Genomic DNA, 18,924 nt, shown 5'->3' on the forward strand with positions numbered 1-18,924 from the left:
CATAGGATGGAATTTTGTTAGGTTACATTTAATAAGTGGTAACATGTAATTGGGCGCAGATAAGAATGTCGAGTTTGGTGTCTAAAGAATTGTACTTTGAAGCCCGACTGGTAAAGTTGGATTTTAAGACACAATTCTGAAATTGCCACTTTTAGAAAGTTGGCATTTTCTTGTCCCAAATGGGGCCGCTCCCAGTATAATGACCAAGGTGCTCAAGTGTTAGATTGTGACTGTGGGCATCTCACAAAAAGTGAAGGACTGGTCTCACACACTACCATTTGTCATGCTTCATCATTGGTCAGTCCTCATCTTCTAGAAACTCGGGCCAAATTTTCAAGAACAGGCGTAACATCAAGAACGGGTGTAACATTATCGCTGCTTTAGCGGCAGGAAACTGCCGCTAAAGCAGCGATAAGGGACTTGATAATTTGCCCTAGAGAGTTCCAATAGAAGCCCAAGTTCTGGTGGGAAGGACATCAAACCTGGGCTTCTATTGGAATTCTCTAGGGCATATTATCAAGCCTCTTATCGCCGCTTTAGCGACAGTTTCCTGCCGCTAAATCGGCGATAATGTTACACCCGTTCTTGATAATATGGCCCTAGGTTTTGTATCGTCGGGGAGGAAAGGAGCACACACCTAGGTGCAAACACGGAAGATGCACCTTGAGGCAAGTTTGACTACAGGAGTCTTCCTTCCCTCTTCCTCCTATGGGGTGTGTAGGTTCCTGTCCTAGGGCTTAAAAACGCGAGCCTTTCTAAAGTGGAGTGTGACATAGGTCACCCCACAAAGTGGTACCTTCACACCACAATTTGGTAAGAACAGAGCCCCCCCTTTTTAGGTTTCGCCTGAGACAGCGCTTTAGCGCTGCTCTCGCGAGAGCTTTTGTTAAAGGGGGATCTGGAAGTGCAAACGAGTGCTTTTCAGGCCTCCATTTGGCAGCCTGAAAAGCACTGCCTGATCACTTTCACGGCCGCTTTGATGTCCTCAGTGAGTCGCGTGGCCACTGAGGACATCAAAGCGGCCGTGAAAGTGCACACCATTTGCCACCCCCTTCCTGCTTGTATGATCTCTGCAGACGTGAGCACCCTCTTTTTGCTCAATTTAAGCATTTATTCCCTTAAGCCGAAAGGAAACAGAAGCCAGCACAAATGCCGTGTGCGCACCTCGATGTATTTCCACGTTTTCTATTATTAGAAATACAACTGTATAGCGTATAGACCGATTCAAGCTTCCATCACGTTCAATAGATGAAAGTTTGTTGAGTCCAGTGCTAAATATGATAAGAATCGAGGTTCACTTTCTTTCCCTGTATTCCTGTCTCCCTTTCTTTTTCCTCTTTGTCTCTGTCTTCTCTGTTTTCTTTTGCCCCCATGTTTCACTCTCCCAGTTTGTCTTACTGGCTCGCGTTCTTTCTCCCTTTCGCTCTCTTTGTCTCTCTCGTTTTTCTCACTCTCTGCCTCCTATTTTTTTTCCTCTTTTCTGTCATCATCATCTTAATATCCCCTTTCTCTTCTTGTTTTCTTTCTAGTTTCTAGCGTCTCCTTTCTGTCTCATTGTTGTCTCTCTCCCTTCTCTGTCTCCCTTCTCAACCTCTTTACTCTCCCCCTTCATTTCTTTAATTCTCCACATCTCTCTCCCCCTCTTCTCCATGTCCTCCTGGTTCTATTAATTCTCTTTCTCTTACACAAACAGGCGTGCGCAGATGTCCTACTCCGTTTTGTTATCCTGCCAAGTATTAGATTCTAAGGCCACAACGAGAAAAGGCGATCTTTGGGTCTGTTACAGCTCAGGCCGTTCCGTTCAGCATGGCCACGGGATGCCCTCCCGGGTCAGTTCGCAGCAATAGTCTGTTTTACAGATTAATTGTTGAGCACTGACCCCCCCTCCCCCTCCCGCCCCCTGCTGTGAAAAATCCTGCAACTGGAGTGAGTTATTATCGCTTCTGGGCCAAAGTCTGTGTGCACTCGCGCTAATACACACACACAAACCACCCGATATCCATCGCAGGAAGTACATAGAAGCAAGAATACTCGCAGGAGGAGCTTTGTGACATACAGGGGGGAACTGTTCACACTCTATGTGAGTGGGGTGGGGGGAGGATGGGGGCGAAGGGTGATGCAAGCCTTCCCCTTTCTGACGAAAATCGTCCCTTGTTCCTTGTACTGTATCTTGCCACCCCTAGAATCGTGCAACGGAAGTGGGGTGCATTCTGTTGTTCACGTGCGTGCAGACCAGCCGTAGCTGAGCAGCACCTAACGGGGTTCTTTGACCGTACGATGTGCTGAGGCTGGGGGTCTGAGAGGCAACGAGATGCAAGCATGGCACATATAGTGTGTGATGAGGACTTTGTTGGGGGAGGGAGCAGATCACCGACAGTTTGTTTTACCAACGCAGGTCCTTAATACACATTTTTTTGCCCAGCCTTATTTCAATATAGCCTTTCCCCTGCGCCTGCTATGGCACACTTCTGAAGGGCACAGTACTACCCCAGCAGTCCATAGGGAATACATTCAACACTTGTATGCACCTGGAATCGCTTTTAGGCGCTTCTCCTCGGGACAAGCTCTTTTTTTTTTCTTTTCACGTACATTGCATACTTACTAATTTTACATTCTAAATCCTCCGATGTTGGCAAGTTCTATAATTGGGGCAGAGGGAGTCAAAAACACACGCTTCTAGGCGCTATTCGGGGGTATGTAGCGCTATATCATTTAAATCTCGCAGCGCTTCGAACAAGCATTTGAAATGCAATAGGTCTCGCAGTTATACGAGTTTGAGCTATTGGCATTATAAATCACTGTGCCTTTTATTTATGTTTTAAAAAAAACAAATTTAAATAAAAAGCATTGTCATTTACAATGCCAATAGCTCAAACTCCTATAAATGCGAGACCTATTGCATTGCAAATGCTTGTTTCTTTAGGTCCTGATGAAGGCCACAGACCCAACTGGGCCAAACGGCAGAAACATGTCGACCACATTCACCATGGTGGGGGGACAATAAAATCCCCATTACACTGTTTACCTGCTTTTAATACCATATAGCTGCCAGTCACATTAAAACTTAAATTTGGTAACTATACTGGTTTTTAATCTCACTCACTCTTTCACGGGCCCCCACTTAGTTTAGAAGTGCATCCCTGTCATCAGGTGTATGCCCGCCCTATACCAAACCGAGTTTCTAGAGGGCGAGGTCGGCCGATGATGAAGCATGAGACCTGGTGGTGTGTGAGATCAGTCCTTCACTTTTTGTGAGATGCCCACACTCACAATTTAACACTTGAGCACCTTAGTCACTATACTAGAAGCAGCCCCATTTGTGTTAAACATTTGATGTTGGAGGCTGCCTGCTCCTAGCGCCCCATGCCTCTGGTTCCCTCCCCCAGGACTTTCTCGCGGATAGTGTGGTTATATATTTTCTTGTCCCAACCATTTAGTGCCTGCAACTTGTACCCTGGGGCACATGCCTAGGTGTATCTGGCAGTCGGTCTTTGTATATTGCCCCCAGACAGTGAGATAAGGGGGAATAGGTGGTAGCAGAGTGGACCATCTATGACTTGATGAGGGGTAGGAGTTGTCACCTTACACACTTGCACATCACAAGCCCCTGGACAACAACATCCTCGGTGATGATACAGGAGTCCGCATGACCAGCTTTACAACTTCTTTGGAACCAGTCAATGCACAACACATCTTCAAAGCACGAATTTCCATCACAAGTCCCTCATTGATTGCATCTTCGATGACAACTCAGGACCTCTCATCACAGCCTCGCAGCTTCTCTGACCCACCTGTGTTCGAGGCATCCGTAATACTGGCTCTCACACTTATTGCTCAAATATGAGTTTACCTTGAAAAACCAAACACAAGTGTTGTTTGGCAAAACAGGAACAGTTGGTTTAATCAAACACTACATACAGGAGTGCACCATGCAGAAAGGGTCTGTGGACTGACTCAAAGTACAATCATTTTAAAGGTCTTTTAATAAGTTTTTTGAAGCATCATAAAATAATTCATAGATCCTGTTTCGTGAGAGGAATGTGGGTCTTGTCATGAAGCCATAAATTACTCCCACCTGATGACAAATGCAGGTGGGTCTCGACCTTGCGTGGACACAATGAGGGTCACTGGCTAATGTTTCCAGATGACCTGCATGGGTAACGTGTGATCACTGTGTGTGTAGTGTGTGCTGTGTCCTTATTGGCTGAATGTTCTTAACTTATTGTGGCATCTTATTTAATGCTGTTTTGGGAACGTGCAGTCCTCCAGCCATGTCTGTTTTATTGGGGACAATCTCCTAGGACCATTGGGATGTTGCTGCCTATCTGTGGGACTAATCTAGGTTTTTCCTGTTTACATGTTTGTCCTGATATTTACGTGCTAGCCCAACTGTGATCTGTCAATCAGTAGCCTCAGGCCTAGGGCATAGGGCCTGCCTGACAACGTATTTCTGACTCAGGGTTGATGGAGAGGCCATATCGGGGATTTCAACAACAGTTATTCGATTTCCTTGTTGTACATACACGTATCATTTCATACATCAACATCAATATCAACACACTGCTGCAAAACCAGGATTTACGGTACTCCTGTTCAGCAGGCCTTAATGGCTTCCTCTATATGGCCTGCACTCCAATGCATCCTGCCTGAACTTGTGACTTTGTTCAGGTCCAGTAGATAACCACAGTCACCGGTTTGTGCTTTTTGGCAGTATTATCACTTAAATCTTTAAAATTGCATATCTCTGGCTCTACTGATTGCATTTTTGGCATTTGGTCCTCCTTATTAAACTTTACTCTATTTTCCTAAATTGGTGTGGCATTTTTCTTTTGTTGTCTTTTCACTTTGTACTATTATAAGTGCTTCATAAATATTTAACAAATTGGCTCTAAATGAATCCTGACTGCTTTGAGCCACGCGACGAGAGGTTTAAGCAAGGGCTACTTTGGGGTTTGCTTGTGTTTCACCCCGACAGAGATTGCGGTTGCAGGTTGGGTAGGGTTTCACCCCCCCCAAACCAGTAACCTAATTTCCAACACTGACCCATTGGTTTGATCAATAGTTAGTCTGCCCAATCCTGTCCTGCTTGTCTATGATTGTCACCACATTTTAGAGTATAAAGAAAATAAAAAGCAAATGAAAGCTGCAGTTGACTTGTGGTTACCACCACCCTCCTCGGACAGATTTAAGAATCTGCTGTAAGAAGTCCAAACTTTATGCACCAATAATCCACAATTCTTCCCTGTAAACACTTATTAAAATTTCTGAGTTTGCAGCTACTCTCCCGCCACCCACACATTATCTGCTATATAATGAGCAACCTGTACAGGAAATGCGCTTCATAATTCTCTAATATATATTTTCTTCCAACTACAGCTATCACTTTTTCAATTTGAAGAATATTAACTCGTTTGACATATAACATTTTCAAATGAAAAAAATCCCGTCAAGGAGTAAATTGAAAAACTCTTCATACTCTGCAAGAAGGAGTTGATCTTTAAGTCATTCTGTCGTGACCTCTTGGGGTGCGAGATAATTGCTTCCGCCTACGGGAGCTCATTTTGTCTCCTTCCTGCGCTACTCTGCTGGCAGCGGCTGCCCTCTGCCTAACCTGCTGCTGACCTCCAATCATGGCCACCGGGGCGGCCATGATTAAAGAATCAATGCTCATTAAGCGGTCTAGAGGTCAGGGACTGTGAGCCTGCTATGAGAATCTCAAAGCAACGTTTCCCACTAACCACTTTCACAGCACTGTACCATGAGAATCCCAGAGGGTGCCTGTTACAAAAACCAGTTTACAACAACAATCACAAAGTAAATTTATCACAACAACAAACAGGAAGTGTATGGTTAATGGCACTTATGCTTAGGTAGTTTCGGCTACATTTCTTTATTTTTAGGCTAATTACTCTGCAACATAGCCTCAAACTATGAGCCTTATTAACTAAGGATTGCTCCTAATTTAACTGTCTTAAACCAGGAAATAAAAGCTAATTTACAGAGTTTTTTCCCTGCTTTAGGACGGTACCTTAGAGGCGCTGACACAACTGACCTACGAAACTCACCATGGAGACAACCTTGCAGGGGAATGTGGGCGTCTTTGGACAAATTCATAGGCCCATACGATCCGCCGTGAATAGGCATAACAAAACAAATCAATCGGATCGTAAGCACACCCCCACCGGATCAAGAAACCAACGAGAAAATAGTAAACTTATTGTTATGCTATCTCTCTCTCGCTCTACCTTAATTCCTTTCCTTTTCCCTTTCACTCCCTCCTTTCCTCCTACTGGGACAGTGGATAGGGGGGCACCCAAGCATATGTAAACTGAATTTGTACTACAACTAACACAGCCAGTTTGGGCTGCCACCCTGTAACGACAAAGCGTTGACGATCACATGTTATACGTTATATGTTGTAAAAAAATTCAATAAAAAAAAAAAAAGACTTCTGAAACAGGAAGCTAGCTGCAGCTTTTAATTTATGAGCAAAAGAGCTTTCCACTGCTGGAATTCTAAACCTGTAGCACTGGTCCAACACTTCATTATGTTCCCATTGTTTTCAGCAGCATGAGAGCAGTAAGCTGACCCCAGTGGTTTATTTTCTGAAAATGGTATTTTCTTAATATAAAGATTTGAAATCATACATTCAATGGTTGAGAATAGAAGTATGGCAAACAAAGGGAAGTGCGAACTGACTAAAGAGAGAGTTTGAGAAATGAGCGGTAATGGAAATAGAATCTGACAGACAAAATATAAAGTCTGAAAAACAAAAGAGCCTGAAATTTGTCAGCATCCTGTGATTCACTGATGTGTCATTCATTCAGCTCGCCAAAAGCAAAGGTCCTGAAGCCACATCTGGGTATTTTCATACACTTTCAACGCACACAAACACTGGATAAACTGAACACTAGAGAACCTAAAACCGGAAATGGTGCCATGAAATGAGGCACGATGTACCCATCCGGCAAATGAGTCTTAGCCTAAAGAGAAGTAGTCCACACACAACTCTTGATAAAAGTACTCACAAATAGTAGAGAAGCGCAATTAGTCACTCATCATGAAGGAAGTTTCCCATCTTGGTGTATTGGCCGCTTACTCTACAACCACTGCCCCCTCCCCCCAGCCCCCCCATAGGTAGGAGTGATCTGTGATCTTTCGCCAGTTGTGGTCATCAGGACTGGCAGTGTCTAGATTAAAGTGGGTTGCCTGCAGTATTTCCTCTTTGTCTCATGATCCCCCTGGGACAAGGGTGCAGAGTCTGCTGAAAACCGGGTTACTCTGATCCCCTAATAGTTATAGATTCCGTTGGGTGTAACTGGAAAGAATGCAAAAAATGTATAACTCCATAAACTAGTGACAAGTACCTCAACGCTCTTTAAGAGAGTTCTGGTTGGTATGGGGCTGGCGAGAGGGAGGGCTGACCTGCTGGTGGGCCTGGCCATCTGCCCCACCTCGCGATTGCCCACGGTTAGGTTTCAGGTGGGTGTGAGTGTGTTGAGAGGGATGGCTGACTGTAAAGAAGCGATGGAGTCAAGTATTGTAAAGAAATACTCATTTATTCAAGTGCAATAAAATGACCCACTGGTGCAAAAGCTTAAGAGTCCAGCCAAGGCAACTCCAACCGCTTCGCTGGCATTCAAACTCAAGCTCCTGCATCAGTGAGTTCCAAATTCCATATACAGATTCCATGTGACAAGACCATACTAAAATCACATAACACACTCTAAAATTCTATAATTAAAATGAAAGAAAGACACAATTACCACATGTATCCTTTCACAACAAAATAAACAAAATTACTCCAGAATATATTCATCAAACCTCTTTAGTACTTTGGTACTTCTTTTCTGTAATACAAAATTATCCTGAACAGAAGTGTCAGCAGATTCTTCTACAGTAGATTCTAAGTGAGGTGCATCAGGAACAATGATATCTTCATTCCCAGAACAAACATGGGAAGAAGAACCCCCAGGACAATGTTAATCAAACCAGACATCACCACCATCCCCCGTCTTTTCAAAAAAATATTCTTGCCCCGGTTTGATAACAACAATAGGACTTTTGTTTGACCAACCCTTGCTCCTCAACAAAACAGTAGAATCAGTGACCCTTTCAACTTTGAAGAGAATAGAGAATTTAGATGAACCTTTACGTGTTAATGCAGATTTGATAATCCGTACCCAGTCACCAATTTCTACATTTTTACTTTTGGTCTTGCGAGAGATGTCATGGTAAGGCTTATCACAAATACGAGAATCAGTTATATTCCTTCTAGCTTTGATAATTGAAGACTCAAGAGTTGTCTCTCTCAACATCCTTTTTGGAGAAAGGCACCAACAAAGACTTGACCTGTCTGCCTCTCATCAAAGAATATGGAGACACTCCCGTGCACGTATTAGGAGTTATGTGATAACTCCAAACTTTTTCTTTTAGAAAATGAAAAACATCTAGATTGCTCTCCAATGCAGCTTGGATCCCTTCTTTTATAAACCTATTGGCCCTTCCAACTTGGACATTGGAACAGGGACTATACAATGGTGCCCTCTTGGAACGCACACTAAATTTTCCCCCAAAATTCTGCATTTTACTAGAAATGAATTTCATCCCGTTGTCTGACATAAGAGAAACAGGTGCACATTCAATTCTAAAAATGTGTACCAAAAATGATATCACTTCATCAGTGACAGGATGTTCCACAAAAGTGTAGTACAACCACTTGGAAGAGTTGTCAATGAGTACAATTAAAAATCTCTTCTCCTTGCCCAAACACTCATACGGACCTGAAAAATCAATAGAAACCTTTTCCCAAGGACCCATAGGAGCATCTTGAATAGATAAAGGTTCAGTAGAAACTTTCCAATGTTTGTCAGATTTAACACATATAGAACAGTTGTCCACAAACCGCTCAACTGAAGCATCCATACCTGGCCACCCGTAGTGAATTTTGAGCAATGTTTTTGTTCCAGACACTCCAGGATGTCCAGAATGGGCTAACTGGATGAGTTTATGCCTGACACCAGCCGGTGGCACAAACAAATCCTGCCTCAATCAGGTGTCATTTTCAATGATAAGTTCATTGGCAACTTGTGGAAAACTTCGAAGAGGAATCTCTAAATGCTTGCAAGACGGCCAACCATTGGTAACAAAATGCTTGACTTTTGATAAAATAGTATCAACAGCTACAAAGTTGTTCCATTCTTTTTCAGAAATAGCAGAATTACTCGAATCAGTGGCATCGACGATAGCCACAACACACTCATGCTGGTCAATAATCTCACATCCAGATTCCTCAACCTGTGGAAGTCTAGACAGACAATCCGCAGTAAAATAATGTCCACCCGGAATGTGTTGAATCTCAAAATTAAATTCCTGCAATCTAGCAGTAAGCCTTACCAGCCTGGACGAAGCTTTACCACTCCTAACACCATCCATCATATAAACAGGAAGCTTGTGATCAGTAACAAGAACAAAAGGTTGCCCCCACAAGGCATTTTTGTTTTTCTACTGCCCATAAACAGGCCAAAACCTCTTTTTCTATGGTACTATAATGTTTCTCTGCACCTCAAATCCCCCTGGAAATGAACAAAACGACTCTTTCCTTGCCATCCACCATCTGTGTAAACACAGCACTAGCATCAAGAGTGACATTAGATTTTCCCTAAGGGTCAAAAGTATTTAGCAATAAGTTTTTTTAACCTTATTAAAGGCTTCATCATGGATATCTGTCCAAGTAAATTGAGACCCTTTTTTAAAAAGTTGTCTGAGAGGCTCAACAACAAGAGCATATCCCTTAACAAATCTGGCATAATATTCGCCTAACCCTAAAAAAGAACGCAAAGAATCTTTATCTTGGGGTTTGCTAGCTTTCTCCAAGGTATTAATAAGATCCTCCTCAGGAAATATGCTATCAGGAGTGATCCTATGACCCAAATAATTAATCTCATCTACAAGAAATTAACATTTGTCCTTTCTCACAGTCATACCCTTGCTTTATAAAATATTTAAAACTTTATCAAGAATGATATTGTGTTGATCACAAGTCTCTGCAAAAATTAAAATGTCATCCTGAAATGACTGCACACCACTCAGACCCTGAAACAAACTCTCAATTAGTTTCTGGAAAATGCTGGCCACTGAGGCCAACCCAAACGGCATTCTCAAAAATCTGTAAAGGCCAAATGGAGTGATAAATGCAGTAAGATCTTTCGAGGACTCGTAAAGTACAACTTGGTGATAATGCCTAATATTTTTATATCACCTGAAAAAATAAGATTGTCAGTTCTGCTAACGACATAAATTGCTATATTTTCCCGCACTCTCTTATATTTCAAAACACTCTGGGGCATATTAGCAAGACCGGCGATAAAATTATTGCCGTTTTAGCGGCAGGAAACTGCCGCTAAAATGGCGATAATGTGTTTGCTAATATGAGTTATAGAATTCCAATAGAAGCCCAGGTTAGATGTCCTGCACATCTAACCTGGGCTTCTATTGCAATTCTATAACGCATATTAGCAAACACATTATCGCCATTTTAGCGGCAGTTTCCTGCCGCTAAAACGGCAATAATTTTATCGCCGGTCTTGCTAATATGCCCCTCTGTCACCTACTGCCAGGGCCATGATGGCACCATATCAAGAACCAAAATCAATACATGGAATAGATAAGCTCTCATAGGCCAGTCTTGACTGTAGCAGAGTTTGTGCCTCCGATATGAAATCCTAGTCACAGAGGACATATTTCAAGGTTTTTAGATTGGGCAGCTGCAATTGTTCCCTTTTGGCTATGTTTTTAAAATTGAAAACAAGATGGAACTTGATTTTTACAAGTATTTTGTACTCTTGACAACTGTGGAGAAGGTTCCTAAGAAAGAGAGAGTTTACAACCATGTATGGATATGCAGAGTAGAAGCATAGCAGAAAAAAGAGAGGAGTTTGGTCTTACGAGGCTGGAGCTGGTCATGGTGTTGTGCCACAAGACCATGACACCATAACAAAACAAATGCATCAATAATGACCCATGATTTCCAGAGTATTGGCGATGTCCTTTATTGTGTTGTCACATTGTAGAACTCAGTCTGTGATGCCCTCTCTTCCAGGTCCGTTGAGTGGTCTCCGCCTCGTGATGCACCAGACCGCGGTCGCAGGGTACGAAGGCTCGTCTGTGCTCCTGCAGACGTCTTATCTCCTTTGCCATCCAGTTGGCTTCCTTCAGATAAAATGGAATATTGTCAACAACTCCAAAGCCTTCATCATGCACACCATTCGGGCCAACAACTCCCCCAACAGCCACCAGGAGCCGGCCAACAAAGGTTTTACCACTTCCAACCAGTATCGCGATAGAGTGATGGTGTTTCCGGAAAATGCATCACTGCTCATCCAGAACCTGCAACCAAGCGACCAAGGGCTGTATCAGGTCACCGTGAAGGATTCCCAAATCCCCATCTCAGCCACTGTTTACGTCACTGTCCTCAGTGAGTACTGGATATCTGCTCTTAGACCATGAATCTGGTGTAAAGGTATATTGGGGTATATGTTTTCTATGTCTATGCTTTAAAAAGTACCAGTCAGCTTAACATTCCATTTTCAGATAACTGGATTTCAGGAACTGTCCTATCTGGTTCTCAAATGTTCTGAATCATTTTGTTGTCGTGCTCTCGTCTTGAACCTAGTGGTAACCTTTATCTTGAACCTATTTGTAATGTGTTGCTCCTGTCACACCTTGGTATTCTACCAACCTCAACTGTGAAGTGCTCTGATACCCTCCTGGCTCTTGTTCGCGCTATACAAAACTTTATAAATAAATAAATAAAATAAACACTTAGGGGTCCATTACGATGTCTGCCCGCCACCATAACGCCATATGTGCGGTGGTCCCGCGATTTAAATTAGGATGCGCCCGCCGCAATGTAAAAAAGGCATGTTGTGCATTTGCATGCACAGCGTGGCAGGCACCACGCGGTGCCTGCCACCTTGTGCATGCAAATGCAGGGGGGTACCCCCACACCCTCAACGACCTGTGGGCCCGCTACGGGCCCCCAACAGCAAAGTCCACAAGCCTTTTCATGGCTCGCAGTCTTCCCGTCCACCGGGGTCTCCCCGCCATTGTAATGTGGTGGGGGGGAAAAGGTAGGCGGGTGGTGAATATTGGCAGGCGGATCGCCACCGCCATACGGGCGGTGGCGATCCATCCGCCAACATAATCGGCCCCTTAATGCTCAAACAAAGATTCATTGAAGCAAGTGAGCCAGTGTAGAAATTTCTCCTCACCTTGAAGCAAATCCATCCCTCCCTGGTGCCCTTTTTACAGATGTACATTAAATTAATTTCATATCTCCCTATACTAATTCACCACTAATCCTCCTTGGGTTTTGGAAGCGCTATATCAATACAATTACAATACAATTCGATACAATACTAAGGGGCCTATTACGATGTCCGGACCGTCTCGGAAATGGGACCGACCGACCTCCAGTCAGCGGTCCTGACCTCCTGATTAGGATGCATTCTGACTTTCCACAATGAGAGCATATTTTACGGCCGTAAATCAGCCATAGTACATGCTCTCATAAGAAAATGGTAGGTGGTGTTAATCCCTGCACCCTGTGACAGGCACCTCAAGGTGCCTGCCATGGGGTGCAGGGATTAGCAGGGGGCACCAAAGGTGCCCTCCCAGCCCCCAACCGGAGGCCGCACACACAAGGGGGCCCTGCTATGTGCCCCCATACTCACTCTCTGACAGGCTTTCCATGTCAGAAAGCCCGACATGGAAAGCCTGCCTGAGACCGAGTATCCTAATCCCAAGGGCAGAAAGACTGCACTTTGGGATTAAGGGCCTACCTCCAAGTGGCTGACGGGCTCCTTGAGTCTGTTGGTAGCCAGCCAGAATGACCAGCCTGTTTAGTTTCTGACCGCCAGCATTGTAATGCGGCATTCGGAAAGTAAACCAACATACAGCCCGGAAAGGCTCTGAACATCGGTCAGAGCCTTTCCTGGCCGCATCGTAATCTGGGCCCATTACGATGTTGGGACCATCTCGGAAATGGGACTGACCAACCTCCAGTCGGTAGTCCGAACCTCATGATTAGTATGCGACTGAACACTGTTTGGTCGCATTCTGACATTACCCAATGGGGGCATATATTACGGTCGTAAATCGGCCATAAGGAAATGGAAGGTGGTGTTAATCCTTGCACCCCGTGACAGGCACCTTAAGGTGCCTGCAACAAGGTGCAGGGATTAGCAAACTCAGCCCCCAACCGGAGGCTGCTAGGGGCCCTTATACTCACTCTCTGACAGGCTTTCCATGTCGGAAAGCCCGACATGGAAAGCCTGCCTGAGACCGAGTATCCTAATCCCAAGGGCGGAAAGACCGCACTTTGGGATTACGGGCCTACCTCTGAGTGGCTGACCGGCTCCTTGAGCCTGTTGATAGCCAGCCAGAATGACCAGCCTGTTTAGTTTCCGACCGCCAGCATTGTAATGCGGCAGTCATAAAGTAAACCGAGATATAGACCGGAAAAATCTGAACATCGGTCAGAGCCTTTCCTGGCCGCATTGTAATCGGCCCTTAAATATTGAAGTAAGAAAATCAAGGGTACTAAATATCAAAGACAAAATACCAATAAAAATATCGACAGGTAAGTGAATCTAGATTTTCTATAAATATAATTACGTGATTTTGCCCAGAATCACAGAATGTAGTGCCAATGCTAAGACTCAAAACCGGATGCCCAGCTCCCGAGACAGCAGCTCTGGTCGCGGCACCACATCCCCTACCTTTCCTTCACCAACTTGAAAACTGGGGAAACTGTTAGGGGGGAAAGCCCGGCTGGGAAACCTCAAAGCCACCAAGGGAGGTGCTTCTCCCGAGTGGATTGTATGATACAGCTGCCTAATTGTAATGAAACTCCTGGATGCTGTGAACACTTTGGAATTTGTGCATCACAGTTATACAATTATATTGTAACTATGTATTCAAAATGATTCAATTACATTTGTTTCTAATATAAAAAGTTCCAGCTTCAGGTGGGTCATGGCCTACTTTTATGTCTAAAAACTAATGAAAGGTAATAGTCATGGAAATGCTCTTCAACGGGAATTTCAAGAGACCAGAAAGTGATCAGCAGAATTTTTATTTGAAAGGTAAATCTTTTAGAATCAAAATATATATTTCCCACTTTTTTCATTTTGTTTGATTAAAATAAGACCGGCCACATAGACACATTACATTTTTGATTGTGAATATTTTTTTTAGTACTTAGGGCCATATTTTTTAGCCCTTCCGTCACATTTACATTGCCGTTGCGTCAGTTTTTGGGATCCTGTGGCAGAGTAAATAATGCGCAACGTTATGCCATATTTACAAAGTGACCCATTTAGCAGATGCGTCACTTTGTAAGCCCCTGCACTATATTATACCTGTGTCAGGTATAATGTATGCTGGGTGGGCGTTCCCCTGCATCAAGCCTCGTAAAAATGGCGTATTGTAATCTATAAGATTTCAGTGCGCCACTTCTAGGACACCATTGTGTCAAAACTTTGCGCCTGCCTCATGGCAGGCGTAAGGAGTGACGCAGGCCCTTTCACATGGACAAATTGCTGGAGTTGCGTCTGTTTTCAGACACACCCCAGCAATGAGCCACTTTTGCGCATACAGATACGTCAGTAATACTGACGTATCTGTAACTCTTTGCGACATGATGCGACGTACTGTAAATACGGCGCATCCTTGGTGTCGCCTCCAGCAACCTCTGAAAACAGCACATCCCACCAGACAACCCAGGTCTCTTAATCCCTATCTCACGTCACCTCATGGGGGCCGCCCATCCGATGGGCATTTCACAATGGTGACCGAGAAGGATTATATGGCTAAAACCCTTTCGCCATTTTATGTTGATAGTGAACTGTCTGTCACTCTTCTCTTGCCTTTGGATAGATTTTTTTGATTCCAGTTCCCAGCCCGAATTTCAAAGACTGTGCACAATGCACAAGAGATGGCAGAGTGTTCACGTCAGTACTCAGCAAAGGATGAAAATGAACAGTACTAAATACCCCTTAAGGGGTCTACCACTGCACCTGTGCAGTTAGAAATGCATTGCACAGTGGCAGGGCTTGGCCGCCAACAAAGATGGCCGCCTACAGCATCATCTGGGTGGCAGCCATTGATGTCATGCCACGCACCATGACCCTTACTGTTAAGGACGACCTCTGACGCTCCCAGCAACCCTTTCTGGGACCCAGGAGGTTGTGAGGCGGACGTGCCCAGCCAGCTGTGGCCTACAGGAAGGCGACCACAGATGCACAGGTTGAGTTACCCCCGATCAGAGGACAGCTACCATCCTTCTCTCGCCAGTGTCTGCGACCCCCGAGGGCCATCTTGGGCTCTACAGCACCTCCGCGGAACCTGCCATACATCGTGGGAATCCTCCAGCCTGACCCTTGGGTCGACCGTCCCCTCCGAACGCAGCAACAACATTCAAACTGTAAACGTTGTCCGGCGCTGCCTTGGACCTGGAGGGTGCACGATCTCTGCAGGAACTCCTCATACCCTTACCCTTCTCATTGACTGGTGTGGAACCCTCCCCCTCCCACCCTCTGCAGCGGTAGGCCCGCGGCTCCCGGAGAGTGTAGCAGCCTTTACAAGGCCGGAGCTCACCCTTTTGCTCTCAGAGGCCACGCGCCCTGGCACGCGGGCCGATCAACCCACATCACCCCTCCCGCATGCACTGCAGGATCCTCCCATCAGGGAGTGCACCCATGAACGCAGACGCGGTGGCACATACTGGAAGCTCTGGGATGCGCCCGCCATCTCATCCATATGAGCAGGGGGCTGGCCTCAGCCGACCTGGACGGGACCCAGACCAGAGGGGTGAAATGAACTGAGCGCCGGGATGCAGAAGGGCAACCTCCCCAGATTGCCCAGTAAAGCTCATTAGGCGGACTTCATTTGCAGTCCTACCACAACTTCTATGCAACACTGAGGGGCTGAACTGCCCGGACTGGCCTAACGAAACCTGCCTGTAATCACCAGCCCCAAACTGATCTGTTCTGCTCGGGCGACCCTCCCCTTTAAATGGCTCTGGGGATGCCATCCCCTCCCCATCAGCCCAACCAGCCGGACTACATACACCCCGTCATTCCACAGGGCATGTTATGAGGAGGGTTGACATTCTCTAAGCGCCCCCTCCTGCCTCTTCTGGAATTTGAGGTCACCTTATGCCTTGCTACTCTGTCAGCCTCCAGTTTACAGCTGCCCGCCCTGAGGAGGTACCTCCTTTGCCTCCTTTCTCACCCCCAGGGCAACGAGATCGGCTTTGGACCACCTGCGGGCTTGCCCTGCCTAGCATCCCCTGGACTTCCCACTGCGGCCCATACAGCCCTACAGGACCTGGCTTGCTAGGAAGAAACTGACAGGGGCCAGACTCCTGAACTTGTAAACACGCCTAATGTTGCCCATTGCTTTTGGGAAAGCATTCTGCCCGCTGTTCTTCACAGAAGCTGTGGCCCATCTTAAACCTTCAACGATGGCATGGCCTGGATGATATCAAATCACAGCAGTGTGTCACAAACTTGAATTAATGTTAATGTTAATATTAACCGGTATTTGTATCGCGCATAATCACCGGCAGGTCTCTTTAGAGAGAGTGGCCAAGAACTACTAGCGGTGTCCTAACAGTGCAAGGACAGGGAGCTAAACTGTGTCCAAAACCTCTCTAAACAAGACCGTTTTGAGCTGCTTCCTGAACAGGAGGAGTGCGGGTTCCTTGCGAAGGTGTTCAGGCAGTTGATCCATAGTTGTGGAATTAGGACAGAGAACGCTCTGCTCCCTTTGGATGCGGTGTTGCACCGAAGAAGGGCCAGACAGCAGGCCTCGGAAGACCGCAGTGTACGGCCTGGAACATTGTTCTCGCGGCGTTCTTTAATGTAGGATGGGGCTTGGCCAAAAATTGCCTTATGGGCAATGCAGAGACCCTTAAACTTTGCTCTTTGCTTGATGGGGAGCCAGTGCAGCTTGCACAGCAGCAGGGTAGCGTGAGACCTTCTCGGGAGCCTGAAAATTAACCTGGCTACATCGTTCAGTCACCTGCAGTTTATGAATACGTTTCTGGGAAGGCCGATGTACAAGGCATTGCCGTAGACTAACCTAGAGACAATAGTGGCCGACACAATCATCTGTAATGAGGCGGTTGAAAGGAGGGGGACAAGTTTCCACAACTGCCTCATGAGGCCTGTACATGTGCCAACCACTGAGGGGACCTGGTTGACCATTGAAAGCTCGGAATCAACCTTTATGCCCAGGCTTTTCACGACCGGCACTAGTGTGGGGTGGCACCTACCTACTGGGGCTAGAAAAGGTCACTCCAGGGGTTGCTTTTTGTGGGGATGACAAGGACTTCTGTAATGCATGCCAAATCTTTGCTCACATCACGGTCCTTGACAAGATCATGTGTGTGGTGTCAATCTACGTCCCCATAGGGACCAAGGTGACTTTCCTCCTCTGTATCAACAGCACCCTCATTGAATTGGGCTCTGCACCCATCTTGCTGGTGTAGGAGAGTAGGGTCTGCAATCCTATGATCACCCAGATTTTTTGCTTTTGCTTCATTGGTTTACGACTTTCCCCGGCTGTGGGCCTGCCAATCAGACCCACAGCCTAGCTGTTCTCTCTCGAAATTAACACACATGTACATTAGGTGCATCCACTAATTGGAACTGGGCCGCCTTGTCAGTCCCTGTCTCAGCATACCACAGGTATCCAGGGCATCGGTGTACCCAGGGCCTACCAGGGGCTGAAGCATGTATTATGCCACCCCTGGAATGGCCGCCCAAATCTGACACAACTGGCTGCACGACAGCTGGGGCCACGTGGTGTAATCAGCCGTTGCTGTAGGTGTAGTATTCCTACACCTAAACCCTAAAATGGACACATGGATTCCTATCAGTCACTCCTATAGCAGGCCTTATCAATCCTGAAGGCAGAGTGCAGGGAATCATGTGGGACGGTGCTCTGGCGCGAGCTGAGCCCGTCGACGGCTTGCGGAACCAAGTCCTAACAGCCGTTCCATGGTGACGCGGGCCAACTACTTTTAATGCATTATAATCCTTGCGGTTATTTGCTAACTTTGGCATCACATCACCTACACATGTCGAGTAAGGTGTCATACGAGTGGGAATACGAACCCCTCGCCAGTCCTGGCGACGGGGTTAGCATTCCCCCCTTTTAGAGGGACACGACATGGAAGTAACCTTGAACCCCGGTTAAAGTTGACTCAAGCCTCAGCATCACAAAATGGATGCTGCCACCAGACACAAGTCTGACCTCCTGCTGCTGGGGGACCTTCCAGCAAGGGGAGCTTGGACAAAGGGTTTCCTGTCGAGGGCGGTGTTAGCACCATCCCAGACAGGGTTTGTGTATCCCAGGTAGGCAGGGCTGAAAGGAAGGTGATTGCAAGTGGCACCCCGGTGCTCACTGTGCATAGCCCGGCTCAAACCAGTTTCGGGGGCACACCAGCCCCTGAGCTGGCGCGAAGCCGGACAAAGGATAGGGGTGTAACCACCCCCCTCCTGGCTCCACCCATAGGTAGAACCTAGTCACGGGCCAGCCCCTTTTCTTAGAATAAAGGTAGGAGCGAGTCCCCTTCCCAAATTGGATAATCAGATAATCGGATAACTCCGAATCACGAACCACTTTCCACGAAAGGAACTCTTGACTATTTCTGAAGACTCTCCCTTGTGGCTAAGGAGTAGCCACCCTGCACCAGCAGGCACCACCTAAGCGCTTGCGGTTTGCTGTACGTCTCCTACGGATCAAGACTGCCCAGCTCGACGAGACCCGAGTTCCCTGCCATCTCTGACCTTTTACCTACCTCATCAGCCCAGCTGAGAGTCGTAGGTGTGACGAGACCTGCGGGACCGGCTA

General features: G+C 46.2%; 1 protein-coding gene across 1 annotated transcript in view; it reads left to right on the forward strand.

Moving 5' to 3' along the window:
* LOC146863417 (HEPACAM family member 2-like) overlaps positions 1–18,924 on the forward strand; it is a 210,842-nt gene that overhangs the window by 73,270 nt on the left and 118,648 nt on the right. The window contains exon 2 of the mRNA XM_085643372.1: positions 11,102–11,476. Coding sequence (XP_085499498.1) covers positions 11,102–11,476 — 375 coding nt within the window. The remainder of the gene's footprint in view (positions 1–11,101; positions 11,477–18,924) is intronic.

Source organism: Triturus cristatus, chromosome 2_2 (genome assembly GCF_964204655.1).
Source record: "Triturus cristatus chromosome 2_2, aTriCri1.1, whole genome shotgun sequence".
Lineage (NCBI taxonomy): Eukaryota > Metazoa > Chordata > Amphibia > Caudata > Salamandridae > Triturus > Triturus cristatus.